Below are 21,710 nucleotides of genomic sequence, written 5' to 3' on the forward strand. Positions count from 1 at the left end.
TATTGATTTGGGTAAGCAATGGAGGTGATCAAGAACAATATTTCCAAGCATAAAATTAAAAAAAAAACCCTTGCCTTGAGAAAATATTCCATTACTATATTTAAATGTTCACACATGCTGTTATTTTATTCAGGTGTCTAAAAATGAATTTGTCACACAAAATTATTGAACCAGAATTCTATCAGAATATCCATAATTTTTGAAGAACCAGGTCTTACTTAATTGAAAAGGACAAAAAAGACCATTCAGAAAATCTACCAGTTACATAATAACCTGTTTCTTAAAATAAGTCCGAATTAAAAGGTTTTTAACCATGGTAGTTCTTTGTGTCTGAACAAAAATAGCGTAATTTTCAGAAGCTTATCTGAAAGCACAGTTGGTGAAATCCTATCACATTCATTAATTCATTCTGTGGCATGAGCAGTTTTGTGTATGCGGTGGGTTGCCAATAGTATGTAAAAAAAAAACAATAGGTCTGAGCACAGATGTATAATTAAGAAAAATAATTCTCAGTATGTTGGAGCAATGTGCTAAGGAGTTAACATTGGTCCATTGAGTTGGTAAAATGCATGGGTTGAGCCTCCAACGTTCCATGTGACGATAACACTGGACAACGAAGGTTTTGCTTCCTCAACAACATTTGGGTGGATTTAATGGATTTTGGGTTTGCTGAGTATGCAAATCTCCTTAAATAATTCCTCTCAGGTACCAATTTTTAGATAATAACCTATTTGTGTCATTTCCTGTCCATATTTTGTCGACTTCAAGCGTACAAAACAATGAAGACCAACAAGTCATTGAAAATTTATTTTCTGTATCTGCACTTGGATTTCTTCCCCACTGATCTCGGTACAGTCAGCGACAAACATGGTGAAAGGTTTCACCAGGACGTGTGATCATGGAAAAGTGGTACTAGGGTAACTGGAATCCATCAATGCTCTCTGAGTATTGTTGGACACTGGCATGAGAGGCATCAGATGCAGCTAAACATTTTTGCGTCAGTTGAACTAAAGCAATATGACAGGGAGAAGGAAGAAGGTGAATTATTGAATGGTAAAGAGAACATTATGCTAAAGAGAAATCCCAAGAAAGCTAGGGAGTAGCCAACCTTCCTTCTATCTCTGAAATGATTTCTCCTTTGGAGGAACAAATAACATTATAATGAGTAAATTACTATCTTTGCAAGACTGACATTGCTTTTTGTCTAAAGTACTGAGTTGACATTTAATTTTCATGTTGAATTATAGACTACATAACCTAAAACTAATCGAGGCTTAAAATATAATGTTATCAAAACCAAAACAATGGTAAAAGTTGATCCTCTTACTCCCTAGTACTGACATTAAAAATTTGCATCAGAAAACAATTTTTATGAGCTCCATATGCCCCTGCCAAATCTCAAACTAGTATTGTAAGGTAATAGAAGATTTGGATAATAAGTAACAATTTAAACGATGTTTAAAAAAAAAATCATGTTCCTTAGAATAAATTAGATTTAATTAGCTCGAGAAGAAATGCTTAGTAATCAGAAGACTAAATATTACTTGTGGTGAGGGAGTGAAAGTGCACTATAAAAGGTTCCCGCATAAACGTGTCAGTTCCACACTGTTCACAGCCATCGTCATAGTGGTACCATTCCTGAGGCTTGAGAATGTCCTCTCTGTCAGAATCCAGAGAATGAAACTCAGTGAATTAAGGACAACTGAACATTATATTTATACATTTATTTTTATATTTTGAATATTGCATGAAGATGTGTATTTGGATGCCTCCTTATTGCATTTCACTTTGTAAATATATCTGCATATGTTACTACTGAACTCCAGCAAATATAATACATACGCACCATATTGTAAGCTACTCACAATGGATTCATCCAGAGCTACAGATGTGTTTTGAGGTATACATATTGTGAGCTTCATTTAGTATTGAAGTCATTGAGTGCTGAATATTTTGTGTATACTATGTTTATTTGTGTTCTTTTTTGCTCAGTGTTAACTGCCCCTGAGAATATGATGATGAATCCCCTTCTTAACACTGAACAGCTTGCTAACCCACTCTGAGGCAATTATAAACCAACCACACCGGAGAACAATAATGTACCAGATATTATTTTATAATGAAAACAAACAGAAATGCTGGAGGAACTCAGCCAGTCTCGCAGCTTCCACAGGAGGTAAAGATATATTCTGACGTTTCAGACCTGAGTCCTTCTTCAAGGTACAAGTTCAAGCCAGTGTTGGTCCGTGCTCTCACTGATCTCCTGGACACTACTCGTATTTGCACTACAGTTTACCATCTGCAGGTCAATGGCCTCGTTGAGCATGTCCATCGATAATTGCAGTATTAACAGCAGGTGGTGACATTTCTACAATGAGCCAACATTTGCCCATGGTTCTCCTTGGAGTGTGCGCTGCTATTAAGGCAGATCTTGGATGTTCGGCGGTAGAGTTAGTAAATGGCACTATGAGTTTGTGAATCCGAGTCCAAGCACAACGTTTCTACGATCCAGCTAGTTATGTCGATCGTCTTCAGGAAAACATGAGATTACTCCAACCAACTCCTACGCGGCAGGCGTCAACTGCAGTTTTTGACCCAAATGATTTACAACGCTGCATTGGTGCTCCTCCGGCATGATGCTGTTTGCAAACTGCTTCACCCCGTTTACGATTATCCTTTTCAGGTCTTATAATGCCACCCAAAGACTTCAGGAATGGAAAAGCTGACACGGCTTCCATCAGCAGGTTGAAGCTGGTGTGTATCAATGGTCCGTGTTCTGTGTAGGAGCCAGAGCCAGACGACTAGTTGCACCATGGCCAGTCAGACCATACATCACCTGTTTTGCACTATCGTGTGAGGTCGGGCTGAACTGTCAGCCTTCCAAGACACTTGCGTAGTGGGACAGTTACAATCGGTTGCCTCCTTGCAGGACTTGGAGGCTGAGGAGGGTGGGGGGCTGTCGCAGTCGTGTCGGGAGCTGTGCTGGCCAAAGCTGATGAAATAAGCGATGCGACGCTCGGGGGTAATAGCGCATATGCACAGGTGTGCTAAGTGTCAGCAAGCGGGTGATGAATCTCAGATTGAGGAGGAGAGTGAGAGCGTCAGGATCGCCCATGTGGCAGAGAGCCAATGAGAAGCTCAGAGGAGTTTAGCAGGGTGGTGTTTGGGGAGTTGAGGAATGAAATGTTGGGTCTAGTGAATAATAAAAGAAAGTCGACTTCATGGTGTGCTGAAAGAAACCAGTGTAATGTGCGTCGAAAGAACCAAAGACTTGTTGATCCAAACCAAGGCTTTTATTAACTAAAAGACTGGAGCATATCACAGGTAGGTCGACCAGTCCAGAATGACCTGGTCTGGCTAGGAGCAATCCTTGAAGACCCGCCAGTAGGTGGCGCTACACTCTCAGCTAATCACAGTCATCCTACACGACCATCTGTACATGTACACATTGGTGATAGAATCTGTACTGTCACAACCAGTGAGTGTATTATTTATTCTGTTTGTAAGCTTTGGTCAATCAGGGCTATTACAACCTCCTAAGGGTGCTACGAGATCGGCTGTGTTCTTCCAGCATTTCTGTGTGCTTTTACTGCAATCTCAATGCCTGCAGACTTTCGTGCTTCAGTCCATTCAGTTGATCTCAGTTTTTTTAAAAATAATGATCTGGTTCCTTCATGCCTAACATCAACTTATACTGTTCACCCCAGTGTATTTAATTAACAACTTTAATTGTGTTGCTCTGGGGAAATTCAATATATGTTGATGACTGATGTTAATCCAGCTAAATGTAACTGTCAACTTTAACATTTTGAAGGTACAATATAATTTAGTTTTAACATTATTACAGCTGGAAATGCCAAGATTCTGAATAGTATACAAATATTTTTAATATGTTTTCATACACCTTTTTTTCCATCACGATCATCAACTTTTCTAAACTAAAATGCATTTGGAATTGTCGGTTCTAAAAACTTCCTTCATTGAAAAATTAGTCAATGCAGTTGCCCAACTATCAAATGCCTAAAAAAATATATAATGAGAAAGAAGAGAATACATATATATATAAAAAAATATATATTAAAAAAAATATATAAATATAAAAAAAATCAACGAATATATTTCTGAACTCCTAGATTATCTTACCGATCCACTGATTGTATATTGATTATAACTATAGCGGCAACAAGGGGAGCATTCACAAGAGCCGTGTTGATACTATGGAGTGAGGACTTGGAAATATGAATTGGATTGGAAATGGAAGCAAATTTAGAGTAACTGTAGCTATAATACTATTACCTTAAAATGTCTCAAAAAAATACACTGAACTTTAAATAAAAATTTCAACAGAAAAAAAAACACTGAACTATACTAATTCCAAAGAGGTTGTGTGGAGTAAGGTGAGGCTGCTAATCAAGTGGATGGCAAAGCTATTCTTATTTTTAACTCGGAATTCTTCTTCACAGTTGCTGCTTAACCAGATGAGTATTTCCAGCATTTTAATTTTAAATTTTAATTAATTTAGAGATAGAGCACAGTAATAGGCCCTTCCGGCCCATGAGCACGTGCCCACCCAAATACACCCATGTGACAAATTAACCCCGTATTTCTATTCAAATTTCAAATCTTTCGCTTTTCTATAGTAATTTTGCTTTCCGTCTTTATCAAGATTGTCAAAGGATATTTGGTATATAAATCTGTGGGGTTTCTTCCTTTCACTTCTTTATACAATGTTTTTATGGAATTAGTTGAGAAATCGAACAATTTTTATACAAAAAATAAATCCAGGCAGACATAACCCAAATTTTCAACAGTGAAATTTGAGGGTAGAAAGGTTAGTGTGATGGTTATCGCAATGCTATTACAGCGCCAGCGATGGGGACCGGAGTTCAAATTCTACACTGACTGTAAGGAGTTTGTATGTTCTCCCCGTGTCTGTGTGAGTTTCCTCCCACTGTTAGAAACGTACCGGGGTTGTAGGTCAATTGGGTGTAACTGGGCAGCACGGACTCTGGACTGAAAGGGCCTGTTACTTTGCTGTCTGCCTAAATTTAAATGTAAAAAATCATATTTATATGATAGGATTTGTTGATTTATCTGAAAAAAGAGGCGACTTACCTGTACAAAAATGCATATTTTTCTCGATAGGAACTGCGCCCAAGATAGTCGGAAATGATGTAATTGTACTTTAGTTTGGTTGAACTGAAAAACAAACATTTTTCATGATTTAAAATGTCCAATAAATTTTCATATGGAAAGGTGCAATATCTTTAAATTGTGGTCAAAAAATAAACTAATTTTAAAGGGGGAGGCAACATCTGACAGATTCAAGCTTTGGTTTCACTTTTGAAGTGAGACTGTTCCATTAACATCTTACTCAGTTGTGTGGTTGAGATCCTCATCAGAGAGGGGACAGTAGGTTTTAATTGGATTACTTTTTCTTCAAAATAGTAATTTGGTATGAGTAGGCTGATTGATTATTAGAGTTCCCACTTCATTTTCACTCAAAAATGGCCTTCAAATTCTACTTCATCAAGAAGGCCATTCTATTCAGACTTCGTTGTGGGATGCAACAGTGAACTGTGGACTTCAAGCACAACTGAAGTGGCACGCTGACTGCCTTCATAACACAGTGCTAATCAAGTTCCTCAATATGGCTACCACCAGCATTCAAAGGATGGATGAGGAGTTCAAGGTGGCCAATGGCACAGGCTAATAGGTGGAGTGCATGGGAACCTGACAGCAATAGCTAGGTTACCTTACTGTGTTTAGCATAACAAGTTGGATGATTGGGAGTTTGTGGCAAAAAGTGAGACTAGCAAACCAAGACAGCACAGAGTGAAGTGTCAGGGTGGAGTGTTGGTGGAGCTGGTGTCATCTTCTGCAACTGGGAGGTGGGAAAGGTGGTTGGAAGGATCAAAGGCAAGAAACTGACTTACTGACAGGTGTCTCAGACCATACTCCTTTTGGAAGAGCATGTTGTCCTAGAATGATCCAAATTTGAGTGCAATTCTCCAAAAGGAGGGTTGACCAGGGAACTAGGGCACACACGAGTCAATTATATCAGGAAGACTTGGTGACTCATATCGGAATGCTCCCAGTTAAATTTCCATAGAAGCTCCAACTGATCTGGAAACAGTTGTTTCTCCAGGTTCAGGAACAGTTGCTACCCCTCTACCATCAGACTCATCAGTGACAAACTCAACTTGAGACCATTTAAGGACTCTTCTTTTGTTCTCTCTGTATTGGTTTACATTCATTATTTGTTTACAGTTCTTTCTTTGTTTACATGTATACACTGTGTACAGTTTTTTTGCACTACCAATTAATGGTCATTCTGCCGCGACCGCAGGAGAAAGGAATCTCAGGGTTGTATGTGATGTCATGTACGCACTCTGACAAGAAATCTGAATCCAGGAAATACTATTTTGGGTTGCACAAAGCAATTACATTTTTCGGAAAGTCTACCGAGATTTAAGCATCCAAGTTTTCAGCTCTTGGCATTGACTCCCAGAACTGAAATCCCACTCACAATAATTTCTTCTCAAGAGATTTGAGTGGGTGAATTATGAGGCACTAATAAAAGTATGACTTGACAGTGAAAATCTTCCAAATGTCACAAAATCAGCACAGCTCATTGTTCATCCAAACCTCATCCTGTATTACTCTAGAATGACACTGAGTTAAAACTAGATACATTTTATCTTGACTTACAGATTCAGTTCTTTCACAAGATCTGTGACTGCTGAGTTATCGGCATCCATGACTTCTTCAACGGTGATGAGATCATACCTTTGTAAAATCTGAGAAAGAACTAAATTAAGTGCTTGCTCGATGTGCTTCTGTCACAAAATGTGCACTTAAATTATGCTTCAAACCTTCCTCCGCTCCATCAATTCCATCGACTCTTCCCGCTGCCTACATACTGAAGAACCTATTCCACTCCACTGACCTCTCCGCGGGAAATAGTTCAAGAGTGTGAAGTTGTGCACTAATGGATTCAAATACAGTTTCTTCCTCACAGTCTTGAATGATCTCATGCTAACCTTGCAACATAATGTAATATTATCTTTATCTTCTACTTTGCAACGCTGTATACTTGTTCGAGTGGATTTGCTGCACTGCTTGCCAAACAACATGGTCTCACTGTGCCAGGTGTAATGAGACAATCAAACATGAAACTTACCTGGATAAGTATGTCGAGAGTTACATGATTATCAACTTTTGACTGACCAAATCTCTGGATGTTAAACGCTGCAATCTTAAGCCCCTGACTACCGTGCAGAAAGCAACCAATCACAATCAGTATCACACGAAAATCCATGGTCTGAATTTTGGATTAAAAGAGAAATGGAAAATTAATTGAAATAAATGCTTAAAAAAATTTGTGGGAAAGTTTAATTCAGAAAGAAAAACGCTCCAAGATGTTGCAAATCTGAAGTAAAAATAAAACTTGCTGGAAACAGTTGACAGATCAAAATATGCAGTATTCCTAATATAATATATTCCTAATATAACTCACCTGTTACCTTCATTTGATATAATTTTTAGGTGATTTGATCAATTTAATAAGTCTTATGTAAATATTTTAATAAACATGAACATTTTATAAACTCCCACTACTCAGAGATATTGAAAAACAGTTACAAAACACTTAGTGATTACCATTTCATTGATAGGACTTCATGTCTGGGCCTGAAACCTGTTTATAATCCAAAGCAGCTTTGCCTTGTGGGCTACCTTTCGGGTTCAGAAGTTCTTTTGAACTATGTACAATTTCTTTTTAGAAATAATATTTAATTCTAAACTTAGATCTTCCATTTCCATTGCAAGGATCTTCAAAAGATAAATGAGAGATACTTTTGAAGACAATTTTTATTCTTCCCTCTCAGTCTCAAGGCAGAGTCTCAACTTGAATGGTGATTTACACCTTCTGCCATCACAAATGCTGCTTGATCCGTTGAGTTTCTCCAGTGTCCCGCTTATGAGACATTTTAAGGATTATTTTCCGGGTCAAGACAATGAAACCCTTTTATGTGTAACCAAATTGCTGGAAAGAAACACTTGTTTCTCCGAGTGTCTTTAATTCAGAGGTTATGTTGTTTAATTGACAACTAGCTGTGTTAAGAAGTGTTAAAAAGGCCAATTTTTTCCCTCTCTACTTGTTTCTTTGGCAATGAACTTGTCAACAAACTTTCAGCTCTTCCTATACAGATGGAGAGAATAGAAATTTTAAAGAGAAATAAAAATGGCAGAGAGATTTAACAAAAATCCTGGCAGAAATACCAGAGAACTTAGCATGAAAGAAAAACTAAGATAAATTAATTAGTTTTAAAAAAAGAACTGGAGAAGTTGGTGCAAAAATTGCAGAAGTCCAACAACAGTAAATGTATACACGACAAAATTAAAAAGGTCACGGATCAGTAACAACAGGATGTATAAAAACAAAAGATGGCTCTACAATTATGGAAAAAGGAAAAATAATGCAAAGATAGTAAGAATACATCAGAGATCTATACGAAGACAAAGACCGAGAGGACATCAATGACAGAGGGCCAGCAATAATGAAAGAAATAGTGAAACCTGCTATGAAGAAAATACGAAAGGGAAAATCATTAGGATCAGGTAACATTCCAGTTGAACGGTGTGAAGCGTTAGAAGATCTTGTGGCAGAGAAATTTGCAATCATATCGAATAGAATATATAACAGTGGCAATGTACAAGAAGATCCTTTAAAGACAGTATTCATTGTACTGCCAAAGAAACCAGGTGCAACAGAGTGTGGACAACACAGAACAATTAGTTTAATGAGTCTCCCCACATAAACTCTACTGAGAAATCATTCTGCTCAGAATAAGAAACAAAATTAAATCAGAAATCAGTGAAGAACAGGGAGGCTTTGTCAAAGGGAAGGGAACATCAAACACCACTTATATTCTCAGGAATATTATCGAAAGGTCAATAGAAGTACAAGACCTATTCTTCTGTTTCACTACTACAGAAAAGCCTTTGACACAGTGAAACAGCAAGTCAGGAGGAAAATGTTTAAAGATATTAATATCGATGGAAAAGATCTAAGAATAATCATGAATCTCTACTGCAACCATACAAGCTTGGTGAATATCAGTCAATAGAGAAGTGTCAGACACGGTTTTGTTCTATCAACAGACCTGTTCTCCCTGTACAGTGAAAACATCATGAGGAACCGTACAAGACCTTACAAACAGATTGGCAATAATAGCATTTCTACATTTGAATCTAGGAGTAACCTTAGAAAAGTAATATTGTAAAACTTAGATGCACTGTACCTGTGGGTTAAATTCAGTCCCAGAATAATGCACTTCAAAGAAATTAGACTATAGGTTGTGTTTTGCAGCTGCGAATATATGTGTTGACTTGATAAGCATTATTGATTCCTCTCTTTAGACCGTGGGAACTTTTGTATTAAACTCACCTGCTTTTGAGCTCAACATCCTGAGATTGAACATCTGTGTTCATGAACAGTCACAGTATTATGTAAATACATATAGGATTGGAATGGGAATATCTTCTCTAATTGCTTTCCTGATAAAAAATTATCCTCTTCACAAAAAAAAACCACTATAATTGTTTTATGGATTTGTAGAACCGGATAGGCTTGCTTTGCCCTGTCACTTTATGTTAACGTATTAAAGTAGAAAATGTTGACATCCTTAGGCTCATGCACTCTTCAAATATTCAGTAAAACCCTCAGTATCCGGCACCTATGGGGAGTGGTAGATGCCACAAGTGAATTTTCCAGTTGCCTGAGATGCTTGTTACGTGATTGGTGAACTAACACCAGGTGCACCAATTTCCATACTTTTTACCTACTTATTTTTTAAACTTTTTTTTTTACTTTTTTTTCCCCCACTTTTTTTTTGTGCCAGTTGCTTGAATTCAATAGCATGGATTTTACTGTATGTTGCTCATCATCTTCTGGTTCAAATGGCAAGGATTTAGAGATTTATTTATCCTTAAAAGCCTCACAATCAAGGTCAATTTCACGTTCAATCAGAAAACGTAGTTCTGAAGGCAGGAATCATTGATGCTGTGATCAGCATATTCTGGAGCACCCCAGGCAGCACACTGTTGAATCATTTAGGCATGTAGGCTGTGGAATAAACTATTTTAACGGAATGACCATATTCTGGTAGGTCTATAATTCCATAGGGTCCAAACCTCTGCTGCCCTATTGTACCCCTACTGCTCAGCCACAATCGTGGGGAGTTGTGGACCAGGCAATCACTGATACCATCTTGCTATTGACATTTAATTATTGAGTTTACACCGTCAAATAGACCATTTACAATTGTGTTTGGAAAGAGAAAAGGTGCGCAAGCAAAGAAGGAGGAAACTTATTATTCTCCTAAAAGCGTGCGACAAAGCCAGTCAGAGGGATCTGTGGAATAGACTGCAATATAGGAGAAAGGGCAGGTTCTGGGAAACAGACGAAGGGAGTGGTAGAAATATATTTTAAAAAAACCTTTGTAAGTCACTGAAGCAAATGAATCAGATTTACTTGAAGACCCTGGGTAGGGTTGAGAGGAAAAAACATGAGAAAGGTTATAGCTGGTAATTTCTTTGGTTGTGAATTAAATAGAGCCAAAGGTTTCAGTGCATTTCCCTCAAAGCTATGACAATGAACTTTGAGGAAATTCTCAGCTTCTGCCTACTGTATTAATTTGAAACTGCAATATAAGGCTAAAGTGTCTATGTACATGCATTTCAGGGATCAAAGAAGAGTGCAATACAATAGAAGTCCTATTGTACCAGGTGCAATAGAAATTTGTAAAGGTAGAGAACAGGGTAGTCAACACCAGAAAAGGAATATATCAATCACACACAGAATTTGATTCAATGAATATTTCTGAAAATTATCTATAAATTATATAACTTCACAGAAGGCACTGCAATATACAGTAAAACCCGTTGTCCACAATTCAAACAACCAGTAGTCTCAAACAACTAGCAAAAAATAAATTGTGGAAAATAAATAGGTAAAAAGTACGGAAGTTTAAAATTGGTGCACCTGGTGTTAGTTCACCAGTCATACAACATGTAATCTTAAGCATCCACAAAATTCACTTCTCTGACACATACCAAACCACATAAGTGCCGGATGTAAGGGGTTTTACTACAGTAGTTAAATTACTGGATTAAAAATTCAGATACCTAGAATAATCTCAAGAGTTTAAAGGAATTAATGAAGTATATCCTGCAAATTAAATTTAATTCAATAAAACTGGAAAGTTATAAACACTGATCTTGTTTTCTAAAAGGCATTAGCAAAGGAAACATGCCATCTTTACCTCGTCTGGGCCAAATGTGACTTCAGTCTGCATGAATATTGTGGACTCTAAACTGATGAGAAATAGTGGTGGAAACGAGAACAGAATGCACGCTGGAATCAGTTTAGTTTCCAATGGTTTATTTTTAAAAGCTCGCACTGCGCCATGTAAGGCAGCCGTCAAGTCCCGCCCCTGTGCTGGCGGTGACTGAGTGCGTATGCACGGCCTCTCTGCCCACGAGGGAAGCAAAACCTGGCAGCGCTATCTTGACCCGGCTGCTTAGCAGCCACAGCTGTGACAAACTCATCCCCCCACCGCACAAATGGCTCTAGTGTCCTGCTGCCCTTGGGCGCTGTGGGGTCGTGCCCTTAGGCAGTCGCCCTGGCGCTTGGGCTGCACTGGTACCATCTGCTGGCTGAGGTCTAGATATGCCGGTTTCAGCCTGTCTACTGCAAACAGTTCTTCCCTACCCCCAATGTCCAGTGTGAAAGTTTTGCCAGAGTTGCGCAGGACCTTGTACGGGGGGCGGAATGCAGGCTATGGCAGATGAATACAAAGTATGTGATTGACAAGTCTTTGGGGATGGATGCCAGCTGGTATCCATGGTACGAGGGTGGGTGCAAACGAGGCCAACCTTCCCATATGTCTTGTAATGATGCCTTCCCCTCAGTGCCTGAATCTCGGGATGGTGGGAAGAATTCGCTTGGCAGGGTTAGCGGGGCGTCGTACACCAATTCCAGTGAAGATGTCTATAAATCCTCTTTGGGTGCCATCCTGATGCCTAGTGGGACCCAGGGGAGCATGCCCACCAAATTGGGGCCATTTAAACAGGCTATGAGGACTGACTTCATGTGGCAGTGGAAACTTTCTACGAGTCTGTTGGCCTGGGGGTGATAAGCGATGGTGTGGTACAGCTTGATGCCCAGAAGCGTTCCGAGCTGTGTCCACAGTGCTAACGTAAACTGCGCCCCTCCATTGGTACCCCTAAGCTCGCGATCCAATGCGTGAATAGTGCCCTGGCGCAGGAATCAGTTGAGGTGTCCTTGCCGGCGAGGTGCCAGATGGCGGTGGTGAACATAGGATAGGTGGCATTGTTGGTGCGCTGACCAAGGGTCTTTGGCCATGGCAAAGGCGTGGGTGAGGGGCTTGTTGTCCGTGAACAGCCTGCCCTCCAGGAAATACCGAAAGTGCCTGATAGCCAGGTAGAGTGCCAGGAGATTCCTGTCGAACACACTGTATTTAAATTTGAGGGGATGGAGGTGATGGCTGAAAAAGGCCAGTGGCCTCCATTGACCTTCGACAGAATGCACAAGGATGCCCCCAATGGCTGTTGCTGATGCGTCTACAGTGAGCTCTGTGAGTATATTGGATCTGGGATGAACCAGCAAGGTGGCATTGTCCAGGGCATTCTTCGACGCGGTGAACTCTGCGTTGACCTCCTCTGTCCACGCTAGGATCTTGCTTTTGGCTGATATCATGGCGAACAGTGGTCTCATGATGCGGGCCGGCCCCAGGATGAACCTGTTGTAGAAGTTGACCATCCTAGTGAATTCCTCGAGCCCTTTGTGTGTGTCGGGGCAGGCACACTGGCGCATGGCTGCGACTTTCTCTGCCGATGGTACTGCCCCATTCGTGGTGATAGTGTGGCCCAAGAACTGCACGGAGTCTTTCCTGAATTGGTAGTTTGCCACGTTGACTGTGAGTCTGAACTCTTTCAGGCGGGTGAAAAGTCTGCGGAGATGGTCCTTGTGTTCCTCGTGCTCCTTGCTTGCGATGAGTATGTCATCCAGGTAGATGAACACAAAGTCCAAGTCCGTCTACTGCGTCCATCAAGCGCTGAAAGGTTTGCGCCGCAGTCTTGAGACCAAAAGGCTTGCGGAGGAATTTAAAAAGTCCAAAGGTGGTGATGATAGCTGTCTTCCCAATGTCATCCAGGTGGACTGGGATTTGGTGATAGCCGCGTACCAAATCGACATCAGTCGAAAGAGTAATGCAAGAAAATGGAGGAGATTGTGTGGCATTCTGACAACCCATGGGCCTCCCCACTCCATATGGCGTCCAAGTCCGTGGGAGGGTGGAGACCGAGCGGCGACAATAGGAGTTTGAACGATGCCACCACATCCGATCACTATCCGGTATCACATATCCAGGACTTTATGGCCAACCTGTATGGGGCACACGTCTTTTCGAAGACTGACCTTGTCTGATGGTATCATCAGATCTCAGTCCAACTGAATGATGAACCCAAAGACAGCCTCATTACCCCCTTTGGCCTGTTCAAGTTCCTCAGGATGTCGTTCAGACTCAAAACGTGGTGCAGATGTTCCAGTGCCTGATGGATGCAGTAGGGCGAGATCTAGACTTTCTGTTTATCTCCCTGGATGACATACTTATCACCAACCGCTCCCGCCAGGAAACATCTAGCACATCTATGCCTGATCTGCCGCTGCCTAAGCGACTATGGCCTGGATATCAACCATGCCAAGAGCCAGTTCAGTCTACTCACCATCGACTTCTTGGGACACCAGATCAACTGCCAAGGAGGTGTTCCTCTGCCGGCAAAAGTTGAAGTCATCTGCCAAATCGCCAGCCCCAGTACTGTTAAAGGCCTGCAGGAATTGGTTGGGATGGTTAACTTTTACAACTGTTTCCTGCCCTCATCAACCTGGACCCCATTTTGGCTTGATGTCCTTCAAGGTCAAAGAGGCTACCTGGACAGAGGAGGCGACAGTGGCTTTCAAACAAGCCAAGGCACATTAGCAAACACCACGCTTCTGGTCCACCCCAGGGTCAACATCCCCATTGACCTCACTGTGGATGCCTCCAATGCAGCAGTTGGCAGCATGCTCACCCAGCTCATCGAAGGCCAGTGGAAGCTGCTCAGTTTCTTCAGCCGCACCTATGAACCCCAGAACTTAAGAGCAGGGCTTTAGACAGGGAGCTTCTGGCCTGCACATCAGATACTTTCTGGAAAGGAGGGAGTTCACGGTCTTCACAAACCACAAGCTCCTCACTTTCACGTTTGTCAAAGTGTCTGACCCGTGGTCAGCCCACCAACAACATCACCTGTCATACATTTTGGAGTTTACCACAATCATTCACATCTCTGGGAAGAACGTGGTGGCCAACATGCTTGTCATGCACCTCTGTCCAATCAGTGCACTCTGTCTCCGGGAGGGATTATGCAGCGCTTGTCATGCACCTCTGTCCAATCAGTGCACTCTGTCTCCGGGAGGGATTATGCAGCGTTAGCTGAGGTGCAATGACTGGAGAGTGAGATGCCGAACTGCAGTCTCAGGACACTGCCTCGAAGACATGCCTATTGAGCCTGATGGTAACAAACTCCTTTCGACATGTCCACCGGCAACCACAGCCCTGAAGACTTGGAGGCGCCGATCTTCGATGCCTTACACTATTTATCTCGCCCTTCCATCCACGTGACCATCTGGCTGACTGCAGATAGGTTCTTGTGGCACGGCCTGCTCAAGCAGTTGGGCACTGAGCCAGGACATGCACGCACATTTAAACCAGAGGCACACGAAGGCCCCACTGCAACTCTTCCAGCTGACACATAGGAGGTTTGAACATGTCCACGTGGACACGATCAGTCCACTACCGGATTTGAGAGGAGCAAGAAACCTGGTGGACCGATTCATGAAGTAGCCAGAAGCTGTCCCAATCACCAAGGCCATGCAGACATGCGTCAAAGCCCTGATTACCACCTGGTTGGCACAGTTTGGACTCCCAGCCACGTCACTTCAGACAGGAGTGTGCAGTTCACATCAGCTTTGTGGTCTGCACTGGCACAACTCCTCGGAACCCAGGTCCACCGAACGACTCCTTATCATCCACAGTCCAACGGCCTGGTGGAACCTTTCCACAGGCACTTAAAGTCAGCCCTGATGGCATGCCTCTGAAGATCAGACTGGGTAGACAAACTCTCCTGGGTGCTATTTGGCATCTGCACAACACCCAAGGAGAACCTGGCTGCATCATTAGCAGAACTGGTTTACGGCACCCCGCTCACAGTTTCTGGTGAGTTTCTGCAGGAGCAGCTTGGAACACTTGCCCCAGTCCCAACGTCCCACCATGGAACAGCACCCTCTTTCATGTCCAAGGACCTACAACAGAGCGAGTATGTTTTTGTTTGCTGAGGCACGCAACAGACCACCCTGCAGCGACTATACAAAGGACCCTACAAGCTGGTGCACCATAATGGAACAATCTGCATTCTCAACATTGGCTGTCGTGAAGAGACTTTTTACATTGACTGTCTCAAGTCAGCACATCTAGCTGAAGAAGCCTGGATGGAAATTTGCCAGAATAGTATTCGGAAATTGATTAATGCTAGATTAGCGATGATTACTTATAATTTTATACATCAGTTATATTTAACACCGGAGAAACTAAAAAAGTTTGGCCTTAGTAAGTCGGATTGCTGTTTTCGTTGTGACCAGACGGCTAATACTTTTTTGCACACTGTCTGGCTTTGTGATCGATTGCAACAGTTTTGGAAAGGTATTCAATCTATACTTAATAGTTTATATAATATCTGTCTTGTATTAGACCCTGATATATTTTTATTAGGGAATATGCAATCACTAATTGATTTAGGTTTAAAGGATTATCAGATCTCCTTTATCTATTTAGCTTTAGCTGTGGCCAAGAAATGTATAGCACTTACTTGGAAAGACAGAAATATATTAACTTTAGATAGGTGGCATTTGGAGATGAAATCCTGTTTGACCATGGAAAGGATATCTTTTTCAATTCAGGATAGGATGTCTTTTTATAGGTTATAGTGGACTCCGTTTGTTAAATATATGCATTTAAGTTTGCTTTAAATACGTTTTTAAGTGTGATATTTTAGTATTGATAACTTTTTTTTGTTAGTATCTTTACTTGTTATGTTTTATCTTTTTTTTTGTAAGTGGGCTTTTTTTCTTCTTATATATAATATTGTTCACTTTATTAACGCTTCACTCTTTATTTTGGGGGTGGTTAGACTAATTCTAAGTTAGGTTATTAATGTTGTGTAATAATTATTGGGGGGGGGGGTTAGTTTATTTAGTTTACCGATGTGGTACTGTAATTTTATTATCTCACTTTTATTCTTTTTAAATGTAATCCTCTATTTTATTCATGTTATAAAATCTTAAATAAAGTTTCAAATCAGCACATCTAGACCTTGAACTCCTGGTTGCAGTGCCACCTCCACAACGATGAGGTCGGCCACCTAAAAGAATTGACAGTGTGCAGGTTGTGGACTCTGCACCTCCTATTGCTGGTTCTGGATTGGATTCCAAGAGGGTTGACCAAGTCAGACCTTTTCTAACTGCTATGCAACTGGGTCTTGGAGATGCAAGATTCAAATAACAAAAGAGATTTTACTTACTGATGACTTCCACCATCTCAGGAGATGATGGGTCGTGGTAACAAACCCATACTCTGCAGCCAGCTTTCTAAATTCTTGTGACGTGAACTGTGTGCCAGTGTCACATATTACTTGCTTGGGTATTCCTTGTTCAGCAAGGAGCACTCTCATTTTTGAGGTTATAGTTGACGCTCTCAGGTCTTTCACCCTTTTGACGAATGGAAGAGTAGTAACAGGCTACTATTAAATGCAACTCTTTATTCTCAGTGAACAAGTCTGCTCCCATTGTGTGCCATGGCCTGGCAAATACTTCTGTGGAAATCATTCTTCTTTTTGCTGTGGGTTTGGGCATCTTCTTCATCTAGATTTCATAATTGACCTATCAACTTCAACTCCTGGCAGCTATCCAGACCTAGAATTGCTGGTCCATCTGCATCTACCATGTAGAATGTACAGAGGATGATCTTTCTCTTATGGTAGCCATTGATCTTGGCTCTCCCTACCTGCTTGATCATGGGTCTACCATTTGACATTTGTTTTTTCCAATGCATCTTTTGGATACCCTTTTATTACGTTCTCTGGGAACATCTGGTGGTAGAGTCTGATGGAAGGACGATGCTTTATGATCCAGTATCCACGTTCAACTTTAGGTTAAATATCATAGGCTTGTTCTGGATTGTCTTCTGTATTTGGATCCTTGTGTGCAACTCACTTCTTTCTTTCATCTCACTCGACATTTCATGAAGGTGTATGGATTCCATAGCCAGTATATGGGTGTCAGAGTCCTCATTGTTGTTTTCCTTTATGTGGTTGATGATCTTGTCTTTTTTCTTCCTGGTATTCCAGACTTGTACATCTTCACCCAGTGGTTTGCTTTACCACGGGCTCTACATTCAGAATTGTATGAGGGGCATTTGTTTCAGTCATCGAAGGGGTGTGGTCTGCCGCACTTCCTGCAGGTCTTGGGGGCTTTGCACTTTTCTGATTGTATTCTTTATAGCATCAACCCTTCCTTCTCTTTGCTGTGGGTGGGTCTGCATAGATAGGGAGTTCATTTTTGACCTCGAGGCTTCGAAGGCTCTGGGTGTGTCTATAGCTTCAGCCAGCTTCAAGCTATCCTTCCCCATAAGAGACTTCTGCATTTCGGGATGGGCACTCCCCCATATTAGTTGATGAACTAATCTTTCCTCTATATCCTTAAATCTGCATTTTGCAGCAACAATTTTTATTCTAATGAGGAAGTTATTAACAGTCTCATCAGTCTCTTGCATAAAGCCTTGAAATTCATAGCGCTTAATTCTATGATTAGAGCTGGGTTCAAGGTGAGAAGCAAACTTTGTCAATATTTGCTCTGGATCATTTTTCTCCCCCTCTGTAAGCTCCCAGCAATTAAATAAGTCAAGGCATTGCTCCCCTGTCCAGACAAGTATATAACTGACCTTCTCCTCTGCTGTTGCATTTTTAAAATAGCCTTTGAATGCCAAATTGGACTTCTGCTGAAACCTTTTAAATGCTTCAACAATGTCTTCAGCCTCACTGTGTACTGCTGTGGCTCCAGCCATTTTTTCAGTAGTTTTTCTCTCTCTTCTTTCCCTTCATATTTCATTGACTTTCTTTCTTCTTTGGCTTGGCTTCACGGACGAAGATTTTCCATCAGCCAGGTCCCCACCATGACTACCAGCCCCCCCCCACATCTCCATCGGGCACACAAAACTCAAATCGGTCAACCAATTTACCTATGCCGGCTGCACCATTTCATCGGATGCAAGGATCGACAACGAGATAGACAACAGACTCACCAAGGCAAATAGCACCTTTGGAAGACTACACAAAAGAGTTTGGAAAAACAACCAACTTCAGTGACTTACAACCAAATGTATGGCTTTATTCTTGTTCCCTTGTACCACTGCCACCATGTGATCTCTCTGTGTTACTTAGGAGGCTTCTTAAATAACTTAGAGATGCCTAACAAGACTTTACTTACTGATGCCTTCCTCCATCTCAAGAAACTGTTCACATACACCTGCACCCCACAGTGGTGCATTTACTACAGTGAGAAGGGTGTATTCTTACAATTACAAAATAGTTCACATTAACCTGACGAGAAGGAGCTGCAATCAGTACTTCCAATACTCCCGTTACCTTTATCTTCCACATCAACGTGGACCTGTTTCAGGTTCTGGCTGCTGTTAGCTTTTCAATGAAATCCTTCACTTTGGTTCCAAGGAGAAACATATCATGTCAAAGGCCACATCAATGACTGGAGAAGCATCAACCTCCCTCACCACTGAATCCCTCTCATTATTGCTCTCTCATTCTTTTTGCCTTTTTTTTCTGTAACTGGGCCATACTCCCTGGCAGAATTTGAGTTTATTGTTTGCAACATCCCTCAACAATGCCATTTTATCCCGATTTGGGGCACTGGGTAATCCAATATAATGCCAAGAGTCCACATTGATGGCAGGGAGCCATCAAAAGGAGAAGGCGCATGCGCGAAATCATAACTGAGCCCGCCCAATGAATCTGCGGTGCGTCTGGATTGAAAGACGTTCAGACCAATCAGCAAATGGATGGTGTGATTGACAGACGCCCCAGCCAATGGTTGGGTGACTTGGTCAGCGGCGGCGTGTAATTGTAGCTGTTCGGAATGGCGGCGGGTTTGAGTGAGAAATGGATGGGATTCCGGGTGTTGCAGAGACTGATGGTGAGGGGGGAGGGGGGAGAGGGGAGAGGGGGGAGGGGGGAGGGGAGAGAAGCATCGGTGTTAATCGGGCGGGGAAGTCGATGGCCTCGGTTCGCGGTTGTGGGTCGTGCCGAGGAAATGCAGCAGCCGGACTGGGTACCGGAGAGGGGAGCAACCAGGCCTCCCCCCACCCCCCCTCCATCCCCCCACCCCCCCCTCCATCCCCCCACCCCCCCCTCCATCCCCCCACCCCCCCTCCATCCCCCCACCCCCCCTCCATCCCCCCACCCCCCCCTCCATCCCCCCACCCCCCCCCTCCATCCCCCCACCCCCCCCTCCATCCCCCCACCCCCCCCCTCCATCCCCCCACCCCCCCTCCATCCCCCCACCCCCCCTCCATCCCCCCACCCCCCCTTCATCCCCCCACCCCCCCCTTCATCCCCCCACCCCCCCTCCATCCCCCCACCCCCCCCTCCATCCCCCCACCCCCCCTCCATCCCCCCACCCCCCCTCCATCCCCCCACCCCCCCTCCATCCCCCCACCCCCCCTCCATCCCCCCACCCCCCCTCCATCCCCCCACCCCCCCTCCATCCCCCCACCCCCCTCCATCCCCCCACCCCCCTCCATCCCCCCACCCCCCCTCCATCCCCCCACCCCCCCTCCATCCCCCCACCCCCCCCTCCATCCCCCCACCCCCCCCTCCATCCCCCCACCCCCCCCTCCATCCCCCCACCCCCCCCTCCATCCCCCCACCCCCCCCTCCATCCCCCCACCCCCCCCCTCCATCCCCCCACCCCCTCCATCCCCCCCACCCCCTCCATCCCCTCCATCCCCCCCACCCCCCTCCATCCCCCCCACCCCCCTCCATCCCCCCCATCCCCCCCACCCCCCTCCATCCCCCCACCCCCCCCTCCATCCCCCCACCCCCCCCTCCATCCCCCCACCCCCCCCTCCATCCCCCCACCCCCCCCTCCATCCCCCCACCCCCTCCATCCCCCCCACCCCCTCCATCCCCTCCATCCCCCCCACCCCCCTCCATCCCCCCACCCCCCTCCATCCCCCCCATCCCCCCCACCCCCCTCCATCCCCCCACCCCCCTCCATCCCCCCACCCCCCCTCCATCCCCCCACCCCCCCTCCATCCCCCCACCCCCCCTCCATCCCCCCACCCCCCCCTCCATCCCCCCACCCCCCCCTCCATCCCCCCACCCCCCCCTCCATCCCCCCACCCCCCCTCCATCCCCCCACCCCCCTCCATCCCCCCACCCCCCCTCCATCCCCCCACCCCCCCTCCATCCCCCCACCCCCCCCTCCATCCCCCCACCCCCCCTCCATCCCCCCACCCCCCCCTCCATCCCCCCACCCCCCCCTCCATCCCCCCACCCCCTCCATCCCCCCCACCCCCTCCATCCCCTCCATCCCCCCCACCCCCCTCCATCCCCCCCACCCCCCTCCATCCCCCCCATCCCCCCCACCCCCCTCCATCCCCCCCATCCCCCCCACCCCCCTCCATCCCCCCCACCCCCCTCCATCCCCCACCCCCCTCCATCCCCCCACCCCCCTCCATCCCCCCACCCCCCTCCATCCCCCCACCCCCCTCCATCCCCCCACCCCCCTCCATCCCCCCACCCCCCTCCATCCCCCCACCCCCCTCCATCCCCCCACCCCCCTCCATCCCCCCACCCCCCTCCATCCCCCCACCCCCCTCCATCCCCCCACCCCCCCTCCATCCCCCCACCCCCCTCCATCCCCCCTCCCCCATTCCCTCCCCTCCACTCCTTCCTTCCCCCCCTTCCTTCCCCCCCTTCCTTCCCCCCCTTCCTTCCCCCCCTTCCTTCCCCCCTTCCTTCCCCCCCTTCCTTCCCCCCCTTCCTTCCCCCCCTTCCTTCCCCCCCTTCCTTCCCCCCCTTCCTTCCCCCCCTTCCTTCCCCCCCTTCCTTCCCCCCCTTCCTTCCCCCCTTCCTTCCCCCCCTTCCTTCCCCCCCTTCCTTCCCCCCCTTCCTTCCCCCCCTTCCTTCCCCCCCTTCCTTCCCCCCCTTCCTTCCCCCCCTTCCTTCCCCCCCTTCCTTCCCCCCCTTCCTTCCCCCCCTTCCTTCCCCCCCTTCCTTCCCCCCCTTCCTTCCCCCCCTTCCTTCCCCCCCTTCCTTCCCCCCCTTCCTTCCCCCCCTTCCTTCCCCCCCTTCCTTCCCCCCCTTCCTTCCCCCCCTTCCTCCCCCGACCCCCCCATTCCCTCCTCCCCTCCACTCCTTTCTTCCCCCCCTTCCTTCCCCCCCCTTTCCTTCCCCCCCTTTCCTTCCCCCCCTTTCCTTCCCCCCCTTTCCTTCCCCCCCCTTCCTTCCCCCCCCTT

At 45.0% G+C, this 21,710-nt stretch overlaps 2 protein-coding genes across 2 annotated transcripts in view; one reads left to right on the forward strand and one right to left on the reverse strand.

Moving 5' to 3' along the window:
• Positions 1–12,847, reverse strand: part of LOC138746676 (deoxyribonuclease-1-like) — a 27,388-nt gene extending 14,541 nt beyond the window's left edge. Inside the window, exons 1-5 of the mRNA XM_069904966.1 lie at positions 12,414–12,847; positions 7,184–7,271; positions 6,712–6,839; positions 5,116–5,199; positions 1,545–1,660 (exon numbers count right to left, since the gene is read on the reverse strand). Of these exons, the coding sequence (XP_069761067.1) occupies positions 1,545–1,660; positions 5,116–5,199; positions 6,712–6,839; positions 7,184–7,271; positions 12,414–12,847 (850 nt within the window). The remainder of the gene's footprint in view (positions 1–1,544; positions 1,661–5,115; positions 5,200–6,711; positions 6,840–7,183; positions 7,272–12,413) is intronic.
• Positions 12,848–19,304: 6,457 nt separating this feature from the next.
• The window catches only part of haus7 (HAUS augmin-like complex, subunit 7), a 35,606-nt gene continuing 33,200 nt past the window's right edge, over positions 19,305–21,710 (forward strand). Inside the window, exon 1 of the mRNA XM_069904566.1 lies at positions 19,305–19,384. Coding sequence (XP_069760667.1) covers positions 19,328–19,384 — 57 coding nt within the window. The 5' untranslated portion in view covers positions 19,305–19,327. The remainder of the gene's footprint in view (positions 19,385–21,710) is intronic.

Source organism: Narcine bancroftii, chromosome 12 (genome assembly GCF_036971445.1).
Source record: "Narcine bancroftii isolate sNarBan1 chromosome 12, sNarBan1.hap1, whole genome shotgun sequence".
Classification (NCBI taxonomy): Eukaryota; Metazoa; Chordata; class Chondrichthyes; order Torpediniformes; family Narcinidae; genus Narcine; species Narcine bancroftii.